The 24,005-nt window shown below is 51.5% G+C and overlaps 1 protein-coding gene and 1 long non-coding RNA gene across 2 annotated transcripts in view; one reads left to right on the forward strand and one right to left on the reverse strand.

Moving 5' to 3' along the window:
- SSH1 (slingshot protein phosphatase 1) overlaps positions 1-2,163 on the forward strand; it is a 55,028-nt gene extending 52,865 nt beyond the window's left edge. Inside the window, exon 15 of the mRNA XM_080821060.1 lies at positions 422-2,163. Coding sequence (XP_080677186.1) covers positions 422-1,675 — 1,254 coding nt within the window. The 3' untranslated portion in view covers positions 1,676-2,163. The remainder of the gene's footprint in view (positions 1-421) is intronic.
- LOC308353907 lies at positions 2,108-23,015 on the reverse strand. Its single transcript, XR_013967825.1, has 3 exons — positions 22,541-23,015; positions 22,332-22,439; positions 2,108-2,939 (listed from the first exon to the last, which is right to left on the reverse strand). It is a non-coding gene; the product is annotated as an uncharacterized lncRNA (long non-coding RNA).
- Between the last annotated feature and the right edge of the window lie 990 nt (positions 23,016-24,005).

Genomic DNA, 24,005 nt, shown 5'->3' on the forward strand with positions numbered 1-24,005 from the left:
GAAGACCACAGCCAATGGCTGGATGGTGGTTCTTTGGTGCCATGCTGTGTTCATGCTAGAAGGGAAGAGCCCCGTTTCCAGACTACATACTCCCCAGATTCTTTCTAAAAGGAAAGGGAAGGGAGAGGCGTGCGATGGTGAAGGTGGGTTTGAGAGGGCTCTGCTCCTGACCGTGCTGTGCTGGCTGTATGGCCGGAGATTTGCCCAGGATCGTAGTCCCATAGCTTCTGGAAAGTTGGGTTCAGCCCTGTAACCACCACTGTTCACGGCCAGGTGGGTTCCAAGAGGCCTGCGTTCCTGCGCTAACTGAACGAGGGGCACTGCCTCTGCAGTGCCTGCCCTGCCCCACTCCAGCCCCTCCTCGTATTTTGTGGCCTCCTGCTCGCTGTTGTATACTCACAGTGTTCTCATCCCCTTTCAGCACGATGCTGTATTTGGGATCCTTAACAAGGTGAAGCCTTCCTACAAGTCCTGTGCTGACTGCGTGTACCCTATAGCCAGCGGGGCTCCCGAGGCCTTCAGGGAGCGGGGTGAGAACCCTGGAGCTCCTGCCATCTGTACCCAGCCAACCTTCCTGCCGCACCTCACATCCTCCCCTGTGGCCCACACGTCCAGCAGGTCCCGAGCTTTAGAGAAACTGGCCTCTGGCCCCAGCGAAAGTCCCCCATTCCTACCACCAGCAGGCTCGAGGAGGTCAGACATTGGTGGCTCCGGGGCCGCAGCTGCCCCAGAACTACCAGCTAGCCTTCTGGAACCTTCCAGAGAAACCCAAAAAGTCCTGCCAAAGTCCCTCGTTTTGAAGAATTCTCACTGTGATAAGAACTCTCCAAGCATGGATGTAGCGAAGGATGAATCACCACCCAAGAAAGACCCGAAACCGGCCAAGGACCTGCGGCTTCTGTTCAGCAAAGAAGCTGAGAAGCCGACAAGCAACAGCTACCTGATGCAGCACCAGGAATCCATCATTCAGCTGCAGAAGGCGGGCTTGGTCCGAAAGCACACCAAAGAACTGGAGAGGCTGAAGGGCACACCTGCAGACCCTGTGTCTCCCTGCAGGGATGGCCCCGCCGGCAGGCTGGAAGCCAGCATCCCCGAGGAGAACCCTGATCTGGCTCCTGTCCCTCCGCTGGGGCCCTCAGCTCTGCCCAGCCTCTCCGGGAGTGATGAGAAGTCAGAGGCCATCCCCACTCCATTCGAAGGCGCCCCACCCAAGAGCCCCAGTCCCTTCCTCTGCCGCCTGGATCACACCAGTCACTTCTCAAAAGACTTCCTGAAGACCATCTGCTACACCCCCACGTCGTCCTCCATGAGCTCCAACCTGACGCGGAGCTCCAGCAGTGACAGCATCCACAGCGTCCGAGGCAAGCCGGGCCTGGTGAAGCAGCGGACACAGGAGATCGAGACCCGGCTCCGGCTGGCGGGACTCACCGTCTCATCCCCACTGAAACGCTCACACTCTCTGGCCAAGCTCGGAAGTCTCAACTTCTCAACAGAGGACCTGTCTGGTGAGCCAGATGCGTCCACCCTCACCGACTCCCGAGACGCCCAGTCGAGCGAGTCTTCCTTCTCCCGTGAGCCCCAGGCAGCCCCAAGGAACCCAGCTGTGACCTCTCGGCCATCAGGGAAACCTGCTTCAGAACACTTGAGAAGCCCCTCGTGGACGAGCAGAAGCTGACTGGCCTCTTGCTGTATTTACTCCGACGTGTGTTTTCACCGGTCCCTCCCTATGTCTCACTGTGGGTTTCGGCTGTGATGTCTCCTAAACAAGTGACATTCTAACTCTTCCCGCTCTCACCACAGAGAGGAGGAGAGGAAAAAGAAGAACCCAGCAAAAGGAGAAGGGGGGGTGCCAGTCAGGTGGCCCGGGAGAGCCAGAAGCCATCGGCCAGTAGATACAGAACTGCTCCCCAAGCCCTGTGTTTTCAGGAAGAATCCTGTTTTTAAAAAGAGCATACACAGACATGCACACACTCCCCGAACACTGCGTGTGCACCGTGAAGGCTCCACGACCACGGCGCACGTTCCTAGCTCATTCAGGCCCTCACGGGGAAGCCCTTGGATGGCAGTATGAAGACCTACCTCTGTTCTTGCTGTGCTTTTTATTTTTAAAATACAGTCGTGACCAAGGCTTTTTCCAGGGAATAATGCTGTGTCAGAAAAGGTTTTTCCAAAAGAGATTTTTTTTTAATTCCTTTTTTTTTGTGGGGACCCCAAAAAAAGTCCTAAGTCAACTGCACGCAACACCGCTAGGTAAAGTCAGAACAGGCTGTCGAATGCTGTTGTTGGACCGACCCTGTGATGCGTGGAGATGATCGGTGCAGCTAAATTCCTTGTCCTGGTGTGTGGTCCCAGCAGAGTGGCGTGCGTCCAGCCAGTACTGGGGTGAGGAGGGGGGATGTGTATATGTGATGTTCTCAAGTCATTGCTAATGGTGACGTGTAAGTTGCCCCCAGTCTGGGGAGAAGGACCCACGGAGCATCACTGCGTCTCCTCTGCTGCTGAACCTGATGTGGTTGCCTTGAAGCTTTGAGAGTGCGAGAGTGTGTGGTGGGGCTGGTGCGTCTGAGACGGGGATTGTCCTGCCAGGAGCCCTTGGGCTCATGAGGTCACAGGAGCAGGTTCAGGGAGGAAAGGGGGCTCTAAGCAGTTGTGAGCCGCTCTGCCAGTCCCTCTCTAGGAACAGCCCTGCCGCAGCTTCTCGGAGAAATGAGACCATTGAAAAGCTTCACAGATGTTTACAGTCACCGCTTCCTTTGATGAGGTACTGCTCCGTCTCTCTCGCCCTTCCTGGCGGTGAGGACAGAGTGGAAGAGGGCTCTGTACTCCTGGCCGGGGCTCTGGGGGGCCCCTTTCAGAATCAGGTGAGCTGCGCCCATAACACAGCCACGGGCTCTGGGCGTGGATGGAGGGAGTCCGCTGGTGTTGGTCAGTAAGACAGGCTGTTGAAAGTATTTTGGAGAGAGAGAGAGAGAAAAATAAAAGATGCTTGGTAGTAAGACAGAAAGGTTTCATCCAGGGAGTCCACAAACCCTGGTAATGGACCCTTGTAAGAAGCTTTTATATTTTTAAGGCCTTGTTAAAAACAACAATCTAATATGCAACAGGGACCGTGTAGCCTGCACAGGCTGAGATACTCCCGATCTAGCCCTTTAGAGAAAAGGTTCGCTGACCCTTGGTTCCACAACACAGGGCTGTCTAGGGCCCTCCAGAAAGAAACTGCCAAATCCGAAGGCCTGCCCTGCCCCTTGGACACCTCAGGCCCAGCCCTTGTCTGCTTCCGACCCAGACCTTGCCCGCCCAACCCCCATGTGCTGTCCCGCAGGGTAGGGGTAGGCCCATAGGTGCAGGGCGCTGCCAGCCAATAGTTGCCCAAAGTATAGTGTGCACTCAGCCGTCCGCTGGATTTATTCAGTCAAATTAGAAGCCTTCGGCGCTGACCACGCTCAGAAAGTGGCTGAAGGAGCTGCCATCTCGGATCTTACAGTGGTCAGATCTGGGTTAGGGTTAGGGCACCACAGGCAGGGTTTTCAGGAACAAGGGCAGACAGGGGGGCGGTCCACATTTCAGCTAGTGGGTGGAGTTTGTGCAGAAACACTCTCTCCAGGAACTTTTTCCTCCCCGATATTGTTGGTTTTTGTTTTGTTCTGTTTTTTAAATCATAATGTTATTTGATAGGAATTTGTTTTCCCACCCCTGTCATTGGAAATCACCTTAAAGGGTGATTATCTACTACTTCCTAGAAACCCCGTTGGGTTTCCCTCCTGCTCCCTGCCCCTGGCCAAAAGAAACATCATTCTCAAAAAACATACTGAGTTCAGTATATGTTTTGCCAAATGAAACTTTGCATTGTGGCTCCATTTTTGTGTCAAACGATCCTTTAGATTTGATGCTTGACAGGCTTATGTTGCTCTTCTAACCTCACGTGTCTGGTGTGTGGGAACTATATATTTTTGCAAACTTTAATTTTGAAAGCATAGAAGGAGGATTACAAATCTGAGCAAGTCTTTGGTTTTTGGCAACCCTGTTGTTTGCACAAGCACGGCTTGTATGTTAGGTCCACACAGACCAGGGCTCAGGACCCCATCATCAAAGCTAAAGGGGGGCGTTCTTGATTGGGTGGCTAGCACTCTGGCCCAGAGGAAAGGATACGGACATTTCTCTAAGACCCACATCACCAAGAGCGCTCTTTCAGGCTTGGGGGCACCCTGGCAAACAGACTCACGCTGACCTTTGAAAAGAAAGCCTGTGCTCTATGCTACGCCGCATCTTGACCAGTGTTCCATCTGTCTGGGATCTTGCTGATGGCGAACGTACTGAACGTGGGGGGCCCACTCGGGAGGCAGGAAGTTTCTGCTGTGAAAGTCATTGATCCTGATGACCACCATCTTCAGGGAATGCCCTTGTTAAAATAGAGAACGGGAGTTTTCCAGATCAGCTGGATGATCTCCCTGAGTCTTGAACTGCCTTTCTTGTACCGCCTCACCTCTGTCTCTCTCTGTAACTCGTGCGGCGTGCTGCAAGTTAGACTCAACGTCCCTAGATCTTCAACTTGCTTCCATCCGGGGTGAGGTAGGAGCTGCTTCTCGTCAAGCTTTGTTACGAATGAGGGGGAACCTGGATCTGGAGAGAGGAGGAACCACGCTGCCCTCTGATTATGATTCGACAATGCTCATTCCTGTTTCTTTGTCTTGGAGCTACTTTTGGGGATCGGAGCGATGGTCACCGCTGAAGAACTGCAGCACAAGGCTTCTTGCTCTTGGCATTCCCTCTTTCTTTGATCTCTTCGAGGGGACCCGATGCTGACCTCTGGGTGCCCAACAGCGCGCTCCTGGGCAGTGACACCCATTTGTCATGTGTGAGATCACTCACCAGCTGCTCACGGTGGCTGCACCGTCCAACCTTCCCTTCTGTGTCCCCCCACCCCTCTAGCCAAAAACCATTCCATCTCATTCGAAAGCCTTTTCTCTCCTGGATAAGCCCAGAGGGTACCACAGGGTGGAGCCGAAGTTGCAATAGAATTAGCATCTTGAGGCCAGCCTTGTCCTTGGGCACTCTTGTCTCCACACTGGCCAGAACCCTGAAGGTTCAGGACTCCCTCTATTCCCCTGGGGCCATTTCTCTCCAGTGGGAAGAAGTGATGCATCATTTAGGCAAGGTCACACAAATGACCTTACCCAGGGTGTCTGAAGAAAGACGTGCTCTCTGTTGACCAGAAACGCTTTGTTCCAGAATACTTTCCACGCAGCCCTCCTCTGGCTGGCCACCTAGCAGAGCTTCCCCAGACCCGGTGAGGGCAACCACGTGACCTCTGGCAGGAGAGCTAGGCAGGCCAAGGAATTGGTGATGCTGGGCACAGTGAGTGTGCACCGGCCCCGCCCCCATCCCGCAGGCTCTTGCCAACGCTGCATGTCAAACAAAGGGAGTTGGTTGACACCCCCTCCCCGTGCTCACTACTTGGTCTTTTCATTGTGTGCCCTGCAGCTGAACACCTGTGTGTATGAACTCACTCTGCATACACACACGCATATATATATGCAACTTGAAGCAGACCATCTCGTGGGCCACTTCTCTCCCATCCGCACACACGCTGTGTCCCCTGAGTACAAAGTGGATCACCTTGACTGATGTGGAGTGGGGCCATGTGCAGCGCTACTCTCCATAGACCTGGACATTGACCACCTCCTCCACATACACACCCTTTTGTCTAGCCCCGGGCCCCGGCTCCGGTCCGTCTCTGCCACAGGAGTCTTTACAACCAGCCCTCCAGCCCCTCCGCTGTCCTTTGTGTTGGCCTTGCCACACAAGAAGGTGGCTGCTTCCTCCCTCCTTTTTCCAACACTGTAATTATTGTTTTACAATTGAGTGCCTTAATAATAGTTTACAAATACTGTGTATTTATGGGAAACTGGTAAGCTCGCACCTTCTGTGATTGGGCCTTTGCCTTGGCGGTGGTGGTTGGCATGAGGGCTGGAGCTTGCCCTACCCCGTGCTTGTGCTCATCTGCTGTGCAGTCCTATGTGGGGTGGTGGGGGGTGCTCCCCACCCCACCACTGTCCAAGGAGCATTGGTGGTCCCTGCAGGCGAGGCTGGCGCTGGCTCACCATGTGTCCCACAGTAGCAAGGAAAGCACAGAATTTGGTTCGCTAGCCAGCCAGGGGGTGGCACCGTCCCCCTTCCCCCCATCGCACAATTGTGCTCTTTAAATAGAGATGTGTTACCACCTAGGCCTCCCTGTGTTTCCTCCTCTGCTGGTGTCCTGAGCTTGCTGCCACCAAATGTGGGCGACAGACACCAGCCCCTGCGAAATGAGGAGCTAAGATAAGTTCTTTGGTCTTCAGAAGCTGCCAGTGGGTTCCAGCGTGTTGCGTTAAGATATCGATGATTTTTTTTTATTCTATTTTTCTTCGTGTTTTTTTTTATATTATATATTTAAAAGGCAGTATCTTTTGTACTGTGAATTTGCAGTAGAAGATGCATAATGCACTTTTTTTTTTTACTTCTGTTGGTGTGTACTGTAATAGTCTGTGTGCTTCTTGTGATGAAAATAAACTTGTTCTTTATAAACATCTGACGGCGTGTGAACTCGTGCAAAAGGAAGCTGCTGCTTCAGTCGTTGCCAAGACAGTCAGCATACCCGCGCCGTCCTGACAGCCAGTCTTTACTGAGCACCTGCCTTGTACGAAGCCCCATGCTATAAAAACCCAGACACATTAGACGGAAGAAAGAACCGAGGAAGCCAATGTTAGCTCCTCCAGGAATGGTTTTGTTTTTCCTCCCGATTTGATGAGTAAGGAAGCAGGCCTGCTTGTGGGTGATCATTTGGATACCCAAAAATCCTGTCCCTGCCAGGGTGGGACTTGGGCTCTGGGTGGGCACCTCTTAACACGAAAGCAGAAAGCTGGAGTGTGTTCAACACCACCGCCTGAGCTAGTCCAGCCACACGTTGTGGGGAGAGGAGACTGTGGAGGCTAATGATTGCTGGTGGCCAAGGCAGGAATCCCAGGGAACCTCAGTTGCTGTCCACAACAAAGGCTTCTCTCGTGCCCAGGCCCCAGTGCACTGCAGGTCAGGACCTTTTGGTGGCACTCCTCCTCTGGTGACTCACGAAGCTGAGTTACTCTCATTTTTCTTTTTCTGTTTATTTTTTTTATTATTATTATTATTATTATCATTATTATTATTATTGCTACTCTCATTTTTAAACCCTGCTATCTTGGTGTTCTTTGCTCTGGCTATGCAGTCAGGGGAAAGAGCATGGGGCCTCACGTTCACTCTTCACTGCCTTTAGATGTGATACACCTGTGTTTATGCTGTAATGGGCGAGACCTAGTCACGTGGCCCCCGCATCCCCAGCTGCCAGGACCACTGGGAGATGTGAGGTACACACATGCTTGGCGGGCACTGCTGTTGGCCACAAGTACCTGGCATGACCACTCAATTCCAGTGCCTGTGGATCCAAGAAACCCTTCATTGCATTCACCTCGGCTTGCTGTGTCTGTCACCTGGACTCACAGGAGACTGATGGATAAACCAGAATGCAAACGGATTACTTGAGAGCAAGACTTGAAGCTGTCAAGCAAGTCCCAAGTACTCTCACTTGCCAAAGAGCACACTGAGTCCTTGAGACAAATCTACATTTGAAGCCAAATTATGGTTAGGAATTGTTTATGGAGTATGAAATCAAAGCAAAAGGTTAAGGAAGGGGGTGATTCCTGTGGTTAGTGCCAGCATGCTGCAGGGCAGTCCTTTCTGTAAGATGTTTGTGAAACCAAACCACTGAGGGTCACGGTTCAGGACAGTCTTCGTCGTTGGCAAGGCTGGGGATGCCTCCTAAATTCTCTCCAGGCTCCAAACATGAATCAGAGCCTAGGGAACAGGGCCCAGTGCTCCGTGCGCTCCTGATGGATTCCGTGGGAATTCTAACGGCCAAGCACAAAAACCATCAAAATAAGAGTGTGATGCAATGGGGCAGGCTTCCACTTTGCTAGCTACGCTCACATTCCACACATGCTTCCTCGAGACAACACCCACATCCCCCTAATGGAACCCGGGCGTTCCCAAAACTCATCAGATACTCCGCTTACCCAGGGCCCTAGGAGAACATCCCTCTCATTGGCTGATTTTACCCTGGTTTCATTCTCAGAGTAATGAGCCTGAGGCTGAGTGTAATCCCAGGTAGTTTTGTAGAGGAGGACTCCCTGCTTGCTTGTGTTGACGCCTGGAGAAGTCCCTTTCAGCAAGGCGCTTGCAAGAGGCTCCAGAAGGCAGGGCTTGGAGAATGACTGGCATTTCAGAAGGATTCACATCAGGAGTCCTGAGGCTCTTTCTAAAGATGTGTGCCAACAGCATCCTGAGGGAGCCCTGCCCAGAAAACACCAGCCACGCATCCTGTACCCTAGCCCAAGGGAGAAGATTCTACCAGCCCTTCTGTGTGCCTGGCACTTTCCATCAGGAATCCCAGAGTCCCCCAGACAGCCCTGTTGGTGTGATCCGCAGCTCACACTGAAGAGACAGGCCTGCAGAGGGCAAGTGGTTTGCACACAGTTACATCTGGGAAGTGGTGAAGCCAGTGGGTATGGCTTCCTCCCCACATGAAAACTTTCCCAGGGCTGTCCCCACCCCAGAAGTAGAAAAAGCAACCCAAAGATGCATCTTGGTCTCCCTGTAGGTATCAGCAAGAAAACACAGGAGTCAGGAATGAAGCCTCCAGCCTCTGGAAAAACCTGACCCACGTCATGCTCCAAAGGCTATTTGGACAACACAAAGTGTGCGTCTCTCTCCCAAATCCTGTCCACCATTGTTTGCCTTCAAAGGGAAACCGCTTGTGCATCCTGGAGTATAGTTGTAAAGGGTCCCCTATCAGCTCAGAAGTCCTCTTGTCATAAACTGTTCCAGCAAATAAAATGTTGGTGTTTACTGGGCCAGCCTCCCAGCATAGGAAAGGAGGCCTAGGGCCCTGATGCTAAGATACAGATTCTCCTGCAGGTGGTATGTTGGAGGTGGTGAGCTCTCTCTGGTTTGGAAGTCGGATATCAAAATAGGTTAAGAACAATGCTACCTACCTCGTGGAGCCGAGAATTTGAGAATTAGCTAATGTACGCAACCCCCTTCGGCCTGGCCCACCATCTGTGCTGTATCATGCTGGCTGTTCTTGTTGGTACTGGCAGCAGGGAGGGAGGAGGGGGAGGCAGGAAGGAAGTCACCTATGCTGAGCATCTACTACTTGCAAGTGTTACACGTATATTGCCGAGTTGGTCCTCATAACAGGTTTGACCCCCTTTCACAAACGAAGAGGTGGGAGCTCAGAGAGGTTAGAGAATGTGGGTCAGAGCCACACAGCCAGAAAGGGACAAAAATCCAGGGTGCCTGACTCCAAATTCATATACTTTCTACCCTGCCATCCTCGCCCCAAAGAAAATAGCCCATAGTGTACTTAGGGCAATGCCGAGCATGTAGTAAGTGCTCAATAAATTTTTGATGATTGTGAATGAGTGAACAAATGAATGAAATATGGTCTGAAAGTGAGTCCTAGTTCTGTTCACCAAGGCCTGGAAAGTTTGGGGACACCCATGATTGCCTAAACCAACTCCCTCTCGGGCAGGGGCAAAAAGTCTGTCACCTTCTGGACCCCAACAAGGGCTTGGCGCATTGGACCAAACCTTAGGTCAGCACCGGGCATTAGCTATGAATCTGAGAATCCCAAGTTTTTCAGAGTCCAGAAGGATCTGAAAGGTCACCCAAGCCAGATCCCTTTATAACACCCATCCATTCCCAGGCATTCTCCACCACCACCCCCATTCGTGGCTCCCCTGCCATGTGCCAGACGCTGGGGACAAAGAGGAGGCCATCTGTCATCCCTGGGGGTCCTGACTGCAAGCCCTTCTGTAAAGGACAGTAAGAAAACTCACCACCTGCTAAAAGAAATGGAGTCAGACAGGTAGGATTCCAGGTTTGTGTCTTCTCCTCCTCTTACCTATTTTCTAGCATCTCGGCAACAGGGTTCTATTACTTTTGTAATGAAAAAGGAAAGTGTAAAGATTTAATGAAAGGATGCTTTTGTAACTGAGCTGATATTTGCACTGTAAGCTCCCAGGCTCATGGCTCTGGGGGACTCAACACAGCATTTTCCAGAAGGTCTTTGCTCCCCTCTGATGAGTTAGCATGGCCCCAAAAACAGACAGAGTGCTCCCAGCCTGCAGTGGCTCCCTGTCCTGCTCAGTGAGCCTCTCTGGGCTGCTCAGGCCCGCCCTCTGAGCATCTGGGGGCTGGTGATGCAGCACCCAGGGTTGGTTTCACAGGGCGAAGACTTGGCGCGGGACTCTGCAATTACCAGGGTACTGCGATTGGTCTAATGCTCTGCTTGCCACTCTTTTGAAATCCCTAATAATTTTTTCTTTCTTAAGATTTTATTTATTTATTTGAGGAGGGGGGAGAAGGAGAAGCAGGCTTCCCACCGAGTAGGGATGTGGGGGTTGATCCCAGGACCCCAGAAAATCACCTGAGCCAAAGGCAGACGCTTAACCAACTGAGCCATCCAAGCACCCCTAAATTTCAGTGTTATTTGTTACGTAAAGTACTTAGAACAGGTCCTGACACAAAGTAATCCTTCTGTGAGTGGTTGCTAGAACAGTGGGGAAGACAGTGGTTAGACCCACCCACAGATCAGACCCTGCCGATGGGCCGCTCTCCCTCCTCCCACCCCCCCATCCCGGCCGCTGCCTTAGCATCGCTCTGAAGGGCTGAGGGAAGCAAACCCAAGCTGCCTGGAGAAGGGGGAGGAGGACTCCAATGCGTGGTGCACACACATCGCCCCCAGCCCCTGCCCCTGAAGCCTTGGAGGACAGAGGGCCGGGGCTCTGCCTCTCTCCGGATACAAACATCGCCCGTCCCGCGACCTGGACCCCAGCGGTTCTTTGCAATAAGCCTTTGGGGAAGGGAACGGCGTGGGCGGCCTGGGAGCGTGGGCTTGTCCCTGCTTCGATCCAGAGGCACATCCTGTTCTGGCGTTGCCATGGCACAGCCAAACATCTGCCACAACAGACGGCTGGGGCCGGCGGCTGGCAGCGCGGCCGCACGGGCACGGGAGGCCGGGGTGGAGCGCACGCAGGACGGGGCAGGGGTGGAGCGCACGCAGGACGGGGCAATGCTGGCGCTGGACACTGACTTGGGAAACCTCCTAGAAACCGCCCACCTCCGGGGCGCATGCACGTGCACACGCACACTTTGTCTGGAAGGCTTCCGGGACTGGCGCGTTTCCCATCGGGAACAGTTCCTGACTCCCGCTGTGCTTCCTGGAGGTCTCGGGAGAAGATCCCAAGCGCACAGCCCTAGCAGGACTGTCCCCCCCTCCAAATCTGAATTCTTATCCTGGTCTAGCTCACAGGCGGCCTCCCAGAACTGCCCTAGGCGGCCCCATCTGTCTCCCAAAATGGAATTTGCTTTCCTGGTTGTTGTTATTTTCTGTGATTAGAAAGTAAAACACAGTCATTGTATCAAAATCACATGATGTGTACTGGGACAGTAGCAGCCTTCCTGGTGTATGAGCCTGCTGCTGGCTGTGCCACACACCTCTCATGAGAAATATGCACGCATAAAGGGCTTAGAATGGTACCAGGCCTACGTACGTGCTATACACGCATTTGTCAAATAAAATGATTGTTAATACCTGATTCCATACATCAGGCTGGCAACACAGGTATGGATACATTTCCTACCGGAAGAAGCAGAGGCTAAGATCAGTGACATCACCTGCCTAAGGTCACTAAGGAATGTCTGACCTGGATTTGAATCCAGGTGACACCGACACTAGAGCTTTAAGCCCGGAATCTTCCAACACCGACAACCCCTTCTGCTGCTTCTCTTCATCCTAGAATACCTCGCCAGGTTCCCTCCTCTCTTCAGGCCACACGCCTCCAGCCCTGACCTCATTCCTGCTGGAAGCCTCAAGGGGTCCAGCTGAGGTCACAGTTCTGGCCCGAGACTCATGAAGGCCACACCCTGTCTGGGGCCTTTCGCGTTCCTCACCCATTTGCCTGTGTTCCTGCCTTCCAAGGCTCTCAGCACTCTCTGCTTATTGCCTCCCAGGGCCTAGACCTCAGTGACGTCACAGCTCTTCCCTCCTCCCATTTTCTCTGCCCGGCAGTGGAGGCTTGGTAATGTTAGTTGTAACAGGTGACACTGCCGGCTTTGTTCAGATGAAGACTCAGAAGTTAAATGGCTTAACCTAGGTCACCCAGCCAGAAAACGAACAGAATTCCAGACCCACCTCTTCCAGAAAGCCATCCTAATAGCATGCCCCCAAGTCCAGAAGAGAGGGCTGTTTAGTCCGAGCACCCCATGGGCATGTATAAGACTGTGAGTCCCTTAGGCTGAGGACTGGGTCGGGTTTATTGTGGCCCACCCTGTGCCAGACATAATAGGCACTCAAGAAATACTTGTTCAATGAATGGTTACCTAAATAAAATGATGAATGACGGAGCTGACCTCTTTTCCTCTCTGGAGCCATGAGAGGTTGGGGGGAGTTAGGCAGACCCGATTGACTCTTTCCTCTGCCACTTCCTGGCTGTGTGACCTTGGCCCAGTTACCTAACCCCTCTGATCCTCCCTTCCCTCTCTGTAAATAGGGTTACAGTCTGTGGGGAGGGGTGGAGATGACTTACAATGGCTGTACAGAGTAGGTGTTCAGTAAACAGCACTGCAGAGAGGTGATTCAGGCCCAGAGTCAGGCTACAAGGGTTCCCAGTGTGAGATCCAACGCCGACTAGCTGTGTGGCCTCAGTGGCCTTAGTCATTTTTCTTCTCTGGATCTTATTTTCCAGATCTGTCACTTGGGGATCATAACAGCACGGATCACTCGAGGTGGTGAGAATTAAAGGGGAGTCCCCTTGGTAAGTCCCCCAAAACATGGGCTTCTGTGATTTGGGGTGAGTTCTCCACTTCTTCTACCCGACCCGAGGGCCTTGCTCCATGCCAGGAACATGATAGGGGCTCAGACTGCTGGAGGAACTGAAACTCATTTCTGTGGCCCTTTGGCTGTGGACCCAGAGAACCAAAGCAGCTCCCAGAACACCCTTCCCACATGGGGCGGCTCTGGGGTGTTTTTCCATCAGACCTCCTGATTCGGTGAAGAGGGAGCCTTGGCCCTGTCGCTACCTTTGTGCTGAGTTCAGTGGAGCTGAGATGGCAGCCGCTCCTCTGGGAGAGCCCCTCCTCACAGAGGTTGGAGAGGAGGTGGGGAAGGCTGGCGTGGGAATGGAAGCCCCTCCAGAGTCGGCCTCACATCCCAAAGGGAGCAAGCTACTTGTACAGGAGAGCAAGCCTCAAGCTAGCACCACTGCTCCTTGCTGTGTGCCTGTGGACATGTCCCCCCACCTCTCTGAGCCTCACTTACTGGACAGTGGGCTGTCGATGACATGGGTGCCCCCTAGAATTGTTGAGAAGTCAGTGAAGAGTGAAGCATACAGTAAGTGCTCCATAAATGGACAGGTACTGCTGTCTCAGCTTTTCCTGTAGAACTCCTGACTTCCACAGATAGGGAAACTGAGGCCCAGAGAGGGCCAGGGACTTGTCGAAGGTCACTGAGTCTGTATCTTGCTGGTTCCAGCTGTGGCTTTAACCATTCTCCCTGCTCAGTCCCAAAACAACCAGCAGGTTTGGGCTTCTGGGTCAACCAGGCAGGAGTCTCCCTAGAGCAGAGGGGTTGGGTGGGAGGGGGTGGTGGAGAGCAATAGGAACAGCCCCCTTTACCTGGGGCCTTGTTCTCTCATTAAATCCTAAAAACTCTATGAAAGCACTATTGTCATCCCCACTTTACAGATGAGGGAACGGAGGCTCAGAGAGGTGACTAGTCCTTGCCCAAACATACAGTGGAGTAGGAGGCTCTTGACCCCAGCCCCAGATCTGTTTGTTGAACGAAGGAAGTGACAGCCACCAATCCAGGGACACACAGTGAGTTACGTTGTTTCAGGAGCTCAGTTGGCCTCCCACACCCGGGAAAGGGAAGTGAGAGGAACACACAAGGTCAGGCGCCTCTGATCTTAGTGTGTTATTAGCAGCTCCCGAAGGGCAGGTGAGAAGGGGCCCTATCACCCATTCCCCTTACTCCCCCTGAAGGTCCAGAAGCCTCTCGGGGGTGCCCAAAGGGTGTCGGGATGGCTGCAGCCCCAGGGGGCAGGGAGGGGTCACCCTGGGCCAGATGGGTAGACTCGGGGCAGCCCCGCCTTCTACCTGCCCCCCCACAGAATGCTCCCCTGCCAGCTGGCTCCACCTCCTCACAGACCACTACACACGGACCCCAGGCGCCACACCCGTTCTCCCTGCCTGGCCCTAGTATACAGTCTGGAGGAGAGTGGGCATGGCCCACACCTCCTGAGCCCTCCAGCCTCCAGGGCAAGGGTCCTAGCTGCAGGCCGTCCGTGCCTACCTGCCTCCAGGGGCACCATCTGTGGCAGGGTGGGGGGCATGGCCAAAGGCCAAGGCAAAGAGCAGGTGCACTTAACACAGGCAGGTTCAACAGGCAGGGTCTGAGACCTGCTCGACAGTCTACACCAGATCCACCAGCTGGTCTCAGCATCCCAGTGGCACAGGCATGTCTTATGCATGCATCCGCATTTGAGAGATGAGAAGCCTGAGGTCTTAGTGGTTCAGCGTCTCCGAATTTCACAAAGGCTCCATCTAGGCCAGAAGGGCCTGCTCTGGCAGCCAGTCTTGTGAATCTCTGCAATAGTATGATCCTGACGACCATTTATTATGCTCTTATTGCATACCCTACACTTTGCTAAGCGTTTAAATATGATCTTGTTAAACCTCACGGCAACCATGAGACAGACTAACGCCATTACTCTCTCCTTTTACTTTTTGTTTTTTTGTTTTGGTTTGGTTTGGTTTGAAGATTTATTTACTTATTTGAGAGAGAGAGAGAGCACGGGTGAGGGTGAGCAGCAGAGGGAAAAGGGAGAAGACTCCCCACTGAACAGGGAGCCTGAAGCAGGGCTCCACCCCAGGACCCTGGGATCATGACTGAGCCGAAGGCAGATGCCCAACCACTGAGCCGCCCACGCGCCCCTAGTCTCTTCTTTTAAAGGTGTGGAACTGGAGGCACAGAGAGGCAGAGTGACTTGCCCAAGGCCACACAACATGTCTTTGGCAGAGATGGAAATCAAAACGGGTCTGCTCATTTGCCAAAGCCTGTGCTCATTGCCAAACTGCTCCAGCGGTGCTAAAATGACAGCAGAAAGTCTTGCTCTTTTTCTCGGTCACCTCTGGCTCCCCGACCAAGGAGGAGGAAGAGCTGGCATCCAGTTCTCTCACCCCATCAGCCTCTTCTCCCGGAGGGATGTCACTGTTCCAGGCCCTGGGAAAGTTCTCAGTTTACAGCTGCAAGAAAGCAGCCCTACGCTGGGGACAAGGAAACTGTATTTGCTTTTTTTTTTTTTTTTTTTGACAACGAATGAAGTAAAAAGTCCATAGGTGGTGGTGTTCATAACAGAGATCACAAGTAGGCAGAGAGGCAGGCAGAGACAGTAGAGAGGAGGAAGCAGGCTCCCCGCCAAGCAGAGAGCCCGATGCGGGGCTCGATGCAGGGCTCGATGCAGGGCTCGATCCCGGGACCCTGGGATCATGATCTGAGCTGAAGGCAGAGGCTTTAACCCACTGAGCCACCCAGGCGCCCCTGTATTTTCATCCTTTAAAAGCTGTTTGAGTCCTGGGAGCCTCAGGGAAATAGGGACAGAGGGGTCCATAGATTTCTTCCAGAAATGGTCTCCTTTTCTTTGCACTCCCTGGATAATTAGTGTTGAGGGTCAAGAAAAATGACTGGTCTTTTCTCACTGAACTGGTGGAGGGGAGGGAAGGGGGACAAACGTCTGTTTCTAATTCATGGGACAAGGTAATATCTCTGTGGCCCTTGCTTGCCCTGGGTGCTCCAGAAGCCTCTCCATGTCCTGATCGGTGTAGGGGACAGAGAGGACTGGGGGGGTGAGTGAATGAGAAGCAATCCCTTGCCCCTCGCTGGGCCGTCTGCTACTTGGAACCAAACCCTAGAGGTAGCTGCTCAGCCTCTAGTTGGAAGCCCGCCAGGTTAAAGGGCTGTTTCAGAAATCAAAACGCTCAACTTCTGTTTTCTGGGAGTGTCGAGGAGCAGGCTGGCAGGATGAATTTATAAATGAAGAGCCGGCTTCCTTCCCTCAGTGGTCCTACATGCGGGCGTCCTGAGCCTTAATTTGCTACCTAGTCTGCTCCATCACATGCCCACCCATAGGAATAACCAGAGTAGAACGCAAAGCATGATGGTGTCTTGACGATGTCTTCCCGGTTCTTTCTCCGGGCATAAGCATACAGATAATCGTTATTCCATTGTGTGGTTTCTCATATAGGAGGATGCATAGAGGGCCCCTGGGGGGCTCAGTCAGTGAAGCGTCTGCCTTTGGCGCGGGTCATGATCGCAGGGTCCTGGGATCGTGTCCCATATCAGGCTCCCTGCTCAGCGGGAAGTCTGCTTCTGCCTCTCCTGCCGCTCCCCTGCTCATGTGCGTGCTCGCTCTCTCTCAAATAAATGCATAAAATCTTTTAAAAAAGAAGAAGAAGAAGAAGAACAACGTGTGCATGAGTTGTTTCCAATTTCCTACTATTGTAAACAACGCTGCAGGGAACACCTTTCTGCCTAATGCCTCCGTGGCACCTGCCATCCTTCCCTTAGACGTGATTCTCAGAAATGGTAGCCTCCCTCCAATGGGGGCCCCACACTGCCTCAGAGTCACGTCTTCAGGAAGTTGCCTGCCCTGTGGAATCGGGGCTGGCCTGCACAGCGTGTGACTCTCAAAGCTAAATCGTAAACAGCATCGCAGTCTCTGCCTTGGGCTCTTGAATCTCACCATCTGGGGAGGTCAGCTGCTGTGCCATGAGGACACTCCAGCAGCCTGAGGAGGTGCCCACGTGATGGGAAACTGAGGCACCTCACATCAGCAGCCACACCAGCTAACCAGCCGTGTGGGTGAAGCAACTTGGAAGGGGTGTGGGATCTCAGTGAAGCCTTCCGCAGAGTGCAGTCCTGGTCACCAGACTGCAATCTCTCTCTCTCTCTCTCTTTTTTTTTTTTTTTAAAGATTTATTTATTTGAGAGAGAGCAGGGGCAGAGGGAGAGAATCTCAAGCAGACTCCCCATTGAGCACAGAACCCAACACAGGACTCAGTCTCACGACCCTGAGATCATGACTTGAGCCAAAACCCAGAGTCGGGTGCTTAACCGCCTGAGCCACCCAGGCGCCCCCACCTCCAACCTTCTAAGAAGCCCTGACCCAGAACCACACAGCTACGTGGCTCCCAAATTCTCAACCTGCAAGAGCTGATAAATGATTTTGTTTTAAGCCAGTACACTTTTGGGTGATGGATTTTGCAGCCAGAGGTAACTAACAGACAAAGAGTTGAAGACCAGAACACTTTTAAGAATCATGACGGAGAATGCCATTTCTCCTTTCTTCTTCATTCTGCTGGATTGTCAGCTCTGGCTGTGACGTGGAACTGGTCGGGTGATCTAGAGTGACCTCCACATACGAGTTCCCATCAGCTCTGGGGACGCGGAGTATATTGGGGAAGCCCCAAACGTGACCAACAACCGTCTCCACGCTGTTCCCTCATGAAGACTGATTTTTGATTAGTGGCTGTGGGCATTTCCAGGGAGAGATGGTCACAGCCCGTTAATGTGCCAGTGAATGCATCAAATAGCCCAAGCTGGGCAGCAGAGAAAGCCCAGTCTATTATCAGTTAATTGCCCCTTTCTTTCTCTGGATCTCAGAAACCCTTTAAGGAGGGTGAGCAAAACCATCTGGCTCATGAAAGAGTATTTCATCAGAGGCCATGCAGCCAGAATGAGGGTTATGGTGAGGAAGTCACCTTCCATTCCTCAGGCTCATGTGCTCTAAAGCTCTCCCCCGTGACACACAGACCCAGGGAACCTGCTTGGGTACTTGGAGAAATGTTGAGGGTTCCATTCATTTAATCACTAGTATGTTTGGTTAATATTATTTAGCATCGCAGACACTCAACAACACTATGTTGAGAACATTCAAAGGCGTGTAAGTCATGGTCTTTGTGCCTGATGTTGTTCACAGAGGCAGCGAATGAAGTAAAAAGTCCATAAGTGGTGGTGTTCATACCATGTTCCAGTTCCAGCTATAATCACCTACAAGCTGTGTGACCCTGGACAGGTTTCTATACCTCTCTGAGCCTTGGTTTTCTCTTCTAAAAAGGAGAAGATAATAATAGCATCTTTTTGTATGATTTGAGGATTAAAGGAGATAGGCACGTGAAAGGATCATTACGGACCCTAGAGCTTGGCATGGGTTTAACCACTGCAAGTGTAATTGTTAATAGTAAATAGTAAATTGTTAATAGTAAAGGGTCCCACAGCACCATGGATAAGCCCACATTATGAATAAGACAGACCCTGGGGCACCTGGGTGGCTCAGCCAGTTAAGCGTCCAGTTTTTTATTTCTGCTCAGGTCGTGATCTCAGGATCCTGGGATGGAGCCCTGCCTTGGGCTCCCTGCTCAGCAGGGAATGTCCTTGAGACTCTCTCCCTCTCCCTCTGCCCCTCTGCTTGCATTCTCTCTCTCTCTCTCTCTCTCTCTCTCTCTCAAATAAATAAATAAATCTTTAAAAAAAAAAAAAAGACCCAAATTTGAATCCCAAATGTGTGCCATGGATCAAATGCCTTCACCCCTCTGAGCTTTGGCTTCTGTTTTCTTTTTTAAGATTTTATTTATTTATTTGAGTGGCAGAGAGTGAGCAAGTGAGGGAGAGAGTATAAGCTGAAGTAGGGGCAGAGGGAGAGGGAGAACCAGGCTCCCCACTGAGCAGAGAGCCCGAAACCGGGCTTGATCCCAGGATCCTGGGACCATGACCTGAGCCAAAGGCAGACACCTAACCGAATGAGCCACCCAGGTGCCCCTCAGCCTTGGTTTCTTGATCCATGCAAAAGGTCTAATCGATGCCCCTCACAGGGCTATTGTGCAGATTAAGGAAGGCAATGTGTGCATCTAGGTGTTCAGCACGCAGGAGACCCACAATACATGGCAGCTATTTCTATTAGCAGGGAAGATGGTCAGAAAAGAAAATCGTTGCAATATAGTATGATAAATGCTGTAGAAAAGGCCTTTCGGTGGGCTTTGAGGCGTGGGTGTGGATTTATGAGGAAGCAGCCGGCAGTCTGTTTGTGTACTAGGACCTTAAAGAACAAACAAGTCCTCCTTTGACTTTAGGGCAGGAACTCTGGCTTCAGGGTCAGGACCCTGTGTGGCAAGCCCGTGCTCCTAGAAGCCTGGAGCAATCGGGTTGTTATTAAAAGTCTGTCAGATCAGGACACCTGGGTGGCTCAGTTGGTTGGGCGTCTGCCTTCGGCTAGGGTCATAATCTCGGGGACCCGGGATGGAGTCCCATGTTGGGCTCCCTGCTCAGGGGGGAGTGAGCTTCTCCCTCTCCCTCTGCCCCAACCCCCCCGCCTGGCTCATTCTTTCTCTCTCACTCAAAAAAAAAAGAAGTCTATCAGACCACGAGAGCCTGGGTGGTACAGTCAGTTAAGCATCCAGTTCTTGGTTTTTACTCAGGTCATGATCTCAGATGAGATCGAGCCCCGCTCAGCACCTGCTGAGGTGTTTTGTTTTGTTTTTTTAATTTTATTTGTTGGGGCACCTGGGTGGTTCAGTGGATTAAGCATCTGCCTTCAGCTTGGGTCATGATCTCGGGGTCCTGAGATCAAGCCCCAGGTCAGGCTCTCTGCTTGGCGGGGAGCCTGCTTCTCCCACCCCCTCTGTCTGCCACTCTGTCTATTTGTGCTCTCCCTTTCTCTGTCAAATACTTAAAAATTTAGAAAAAGATTTTATTTATTTACTAGAGGTGGGAGAGAGAGCTAGAGAGAGAGAGAGAACACGTGAGTGAGCATATGAGTGAGCATGTGAGTGAGCATGTGAGTGAGCACGGGCAGGGGGAGAGGCCGAGGGAGAAGCAGACTCCCCACTGAGCTGGGAGCCTGACACGGGACTCAATCCCAGGACCTCGAGATCATGACCTGAGCGAAGGCAGAGGCTTAACCCACTGAGCCACCCAAGCGCCCCTGCTGAGATTCTTTCCCTTCCTCCGTCACTCCCCTCACTAGTGCTCTCTCAAATAAATAATTTTTAAAAAGAAAAAAAAAGAAAAGAGTCTGTCAGACCAAGGTCCAAAATTCAGCTCCACCCCTGACTTAGCCAAGTGAAATTAATCAATGCGGTTAAACCCATTTGCTTCTCAGTGTCTTCATCTGTAAAATGCTGCTGACGATGGCGGTGATATGTGCTGAGCGCCAGCCATGTCAGACCTTGTTTTAAGTACTTTGCATTCACGAACGCACTGAGTCTTCATGACAGCCCCACGAAGGAGGTGCTATTATCATCTCCCCATTTTACAGATGGGCAAGTTGTGGCACAGGGAAGTTAAGTCACTTACCAGTAAGCGGCTAAGACTGGTTGTAAACCCAGGTCCTCAGGGTCCTCAGCCAGTGCTCTGAACATTTTAACTCTGCAGCTTTCCACCCACATGACGTGGTTTGGGATAGGATAAAATCAGATGATATGCACATAAAATGCTAAACGCAGAGTCTACAATATATGTGTGTTGTGCCCTGGGAAGGGAGCTCCTGGCATTTTCAGCCATTCTTTGCAAGCCTGTCTTGTCCAAGGAAGGTGTTTTTCCATCCCTACATATTTTAGAAAGGTCGTACATACCCCCTGCCCTTGCTGGCCGTCAGATATACAGAGCAGGATGCAGAGAGGATGGGTGAACATTTGAGGGCTCCCCCACTCAGTGAATCATGAGTTCTCAAAGAGCCTGCATCCCCTAGCTTGCTGGGTGGGTCTTCCCACCTTGCTCCAGGCTGGACATATTTCCACAGAGCTTCTGAGCAGTCGATTACATGTCCACCAAGCTAATGAGGCCAAGGGCATGGCTAGGGTCTCCCAGCAGACCACTGAACACAGGCCGTGAATACAGACCTCGCCTCATCAGCTGTCTTATTAATTATTGTTTCTGCTTTAGGGACGAGATGGCAGAGGGGGCCTCATTGCATAGTGTAGGAGAAAGAGACCGAGCCTTGACTTCATGGCCTTGGGTAAGCTTCTCCAAGCTTCCATTTCCTTGTCTGTAAAGTGGGAGGATAAGGGCTATGTATCAGTTAACTACTGCTGTGTAACAAACCACCCTAAAGTGTTAGTGGCTTAAAGCAACATATATTATTTAGCTTGGTGGAAACTAAATAATATATTTATTATTGGATAATATTGGAAGGTCGATCATGGCTGGATGGTCTAGGGTGTCCTCACTCAAATGTCTGCTGATTGGTGGCTGCTGGCTGGGGGAGACAGGATGTGTCTGGGTCATAAGACTGTTATCATCCAGCAGGCTAGCTTCTTCTTCCTGGGCTTTTTCACAGGGTGGCTGGGATCCAAGTACAGCAAGAGAGGGTAAGCTCCACATACAAACAATTTGCAAGTCATTGCATGTGTCATATTTGCTTGTGTCCCATTGGCCAAAGCCAGTCCCATGGTCAAGACCTGAGTCCGAGTGGAGAGCGACTGTAGGGACAGGGACGGGGCTGGATGGAAGAGAATAATTTGTAGCCATTTTTGCAATCTTACCTCAGTGACCCTGCCAGGGATATCAGGAAGAACAAACGAAAAAGGATACAGTTCTCAGTAGTAACTAAGTTAACAGAAATCACTTATTGGCATGGAGTAGCAGCTCAAAATAGGTTGAATGAATAATCCTCACTTTCCAGGGGAGGGAACTGCTGTTCACAGAAGCTGATCATTTAACCAGGGTCACACAGCTAATTCTTGAAAACAATTGCACTCAGAACCCAGGGCTGTCTGATTCCAAAGGTCATAGCCATCCCTGTGGCTGTTTTCCCCAGCGCGTGCAATTCAGTTCAAACATTAATAGGAGCTAAGAGAAGCCTCTATCTGGGTTACAAACCCGGTTTCTCCTGTCCGACCATGAAGGTCTGGCCTCATTATTTGAAAGAAGCCAGCTGACTCCTGCTTGCTGTCTGTAGTCCAAAACTAGAGTACAGCTGAGCCTGGCACAAAGCAGAAACCAGGGAGCATTTGCTTGAATCCAAGAGAGTGACGCTTCTTCCCATAAGAAGCGGTGTTTGCACGAGGATACCAAGGGAGAGCTGCTTTGGCTCCCACGGGGTGAATAATGCCTTCCTGCGACTGACAGTTCTGGGGGCAGGAGTCTCTCTGTTTCAGAGGGCTGTTCCCCCTTTTCAGCTTTCCTTTGGGAGAGATCATTTCCTCACCTCTCAGAAAAGGACTTCGCACTTCCTTGGGGAGAAAACAGACGATCCGCTCTTTCGCTCTTCTGCTTGGGAAAGGCAACAGCTGCCGGGGGGAGCTGTGATCAAAACCTGTAAAAGAAAAGGGAACATATTCCAAACCACCTGAGAAAGGAGCTCCTGTGCTCCCCCCTCCCACCCCCAACGAGGGCTCCAAGCCTACTGTGATTTACCCTGGTGTGTTCAGGGATTCTCCACCCTGTAGGAGAGCGTCCCATCCTGTAGGTCCCAAGTGTAGCTCTGATGCTGGAGAGTGTGAACACGTGGGCACGCTCAACTGGTTTCTTTGCTTTTGTTTCTATCTGGAAGTTTCCATAATTAAACAACAACAACAGCAACAAAACCCCAAAAACAGCAATAACTAGGTAATTTGGAAGCAGAGGCTGCAGAGGGGAGAAGGCAGGCCCTGAAGTCAGAAACATGCAAGACAGAGCTGTATAATCTCAGTTCCTTCCCCTCCTAAAGCCTCAGTTTCTCCTTCTGTAAAACAGGCATGATTATAGGCCCTATCTGCTAGGATTGCCGTGAGGATCCCCTGAGATTTTTCCTGCAAAACCCCAAGGTAAGACAGTAAAGCTGCCCATGTCTGTGCTAGGGTCTCTCTGCCTTGCTGCTGTTGGCATCTGGGGCCTCATACTTTTTCATTGTGGGGTAGGATGGAGGCTGTCCTGTACTTTGCTCACATTTGGTATCATTCCTGGCGATCTCATAGTTGTGACCGCCAAAAATGTGTCCAGATACCGTCTGATGTACCTTGGGCCCAGGGGTGGGGTGTGTAATTGCCCCAGCTGAGAACCAAGGTCTAAGCCTTTATCTTTGTTGTTAATTAACAGTAATCCCCTTACCGTGCGGAGGAACACCTGCCAAGGTAGACTTTGGGGTGTGTCGTTCATGCTGCGCTAAATGACACAAGCAGCTGTAAGTTTTATTGCCCCGACAACGGGATTTACACGGGCGAGGCCTGGGTTTTTTTGGTACCCAGAGTCATATCTGAATTTTGAAAAATCTTCAAGGAGCTTGGGGATCTTGACAGAACACCTTGAATATACAGAATTCTTTCACCCTCTTCGAGAAGGTAACATTTTAAAAATTTCAAACCATCGAATGCCCTTCACAGAGACATGAGAAAATACGGAACAGGAAATAGAAACAGGAAACTCATTCATAACTTGAATGCTGTCTCTCAGAGATAATTTCTATTATTGTGGGTGTATGTGTGTCTATAGAACTGGGACATAAATGCTTTCTGACCTGCCTTTTTCATCTAACAGCACATCTGGGGCAGCCTTCCGTATTGTCAAGCAACCAATTGTCTTCCACAAAATTCTTTTCTAGTTCCTGTGTAACCACCCGTGGCTCCCCATGGGCTGAGGGATAGTCAGGCTTCACAGGGGAAAAGGTTGAGGCCATATTTGCAGCAAACCAGTCCTTTGTAGATGTTATCTGGGCACGTGGGGGCCGGGGACCACAGACCTCATGCAGGAGGAAGGTTGGATTCTGGGAGAGGTTGGATTCTGGGAAGTCCTATTTGCCTCTAGGATGAGGAACAGACATTTTTGGCTGCTGTTTGTTCTTTCTGGCCTGGCTTCAGCCTGTCTTTCTGGTTATACCCCCCATTTATTGCGTTCTGTCCCATTA

This window comes from Martes martes (genome assembly GCF_963455335.1).
Source record: "Martes martes genome assembly, chromosome: 13".
Classification (NCBI taxonomy): Eukaryota; Metazoa; Chordata; class Mammalia; order Carnivora; family Mustelidae; genus Martes; species Martes martes.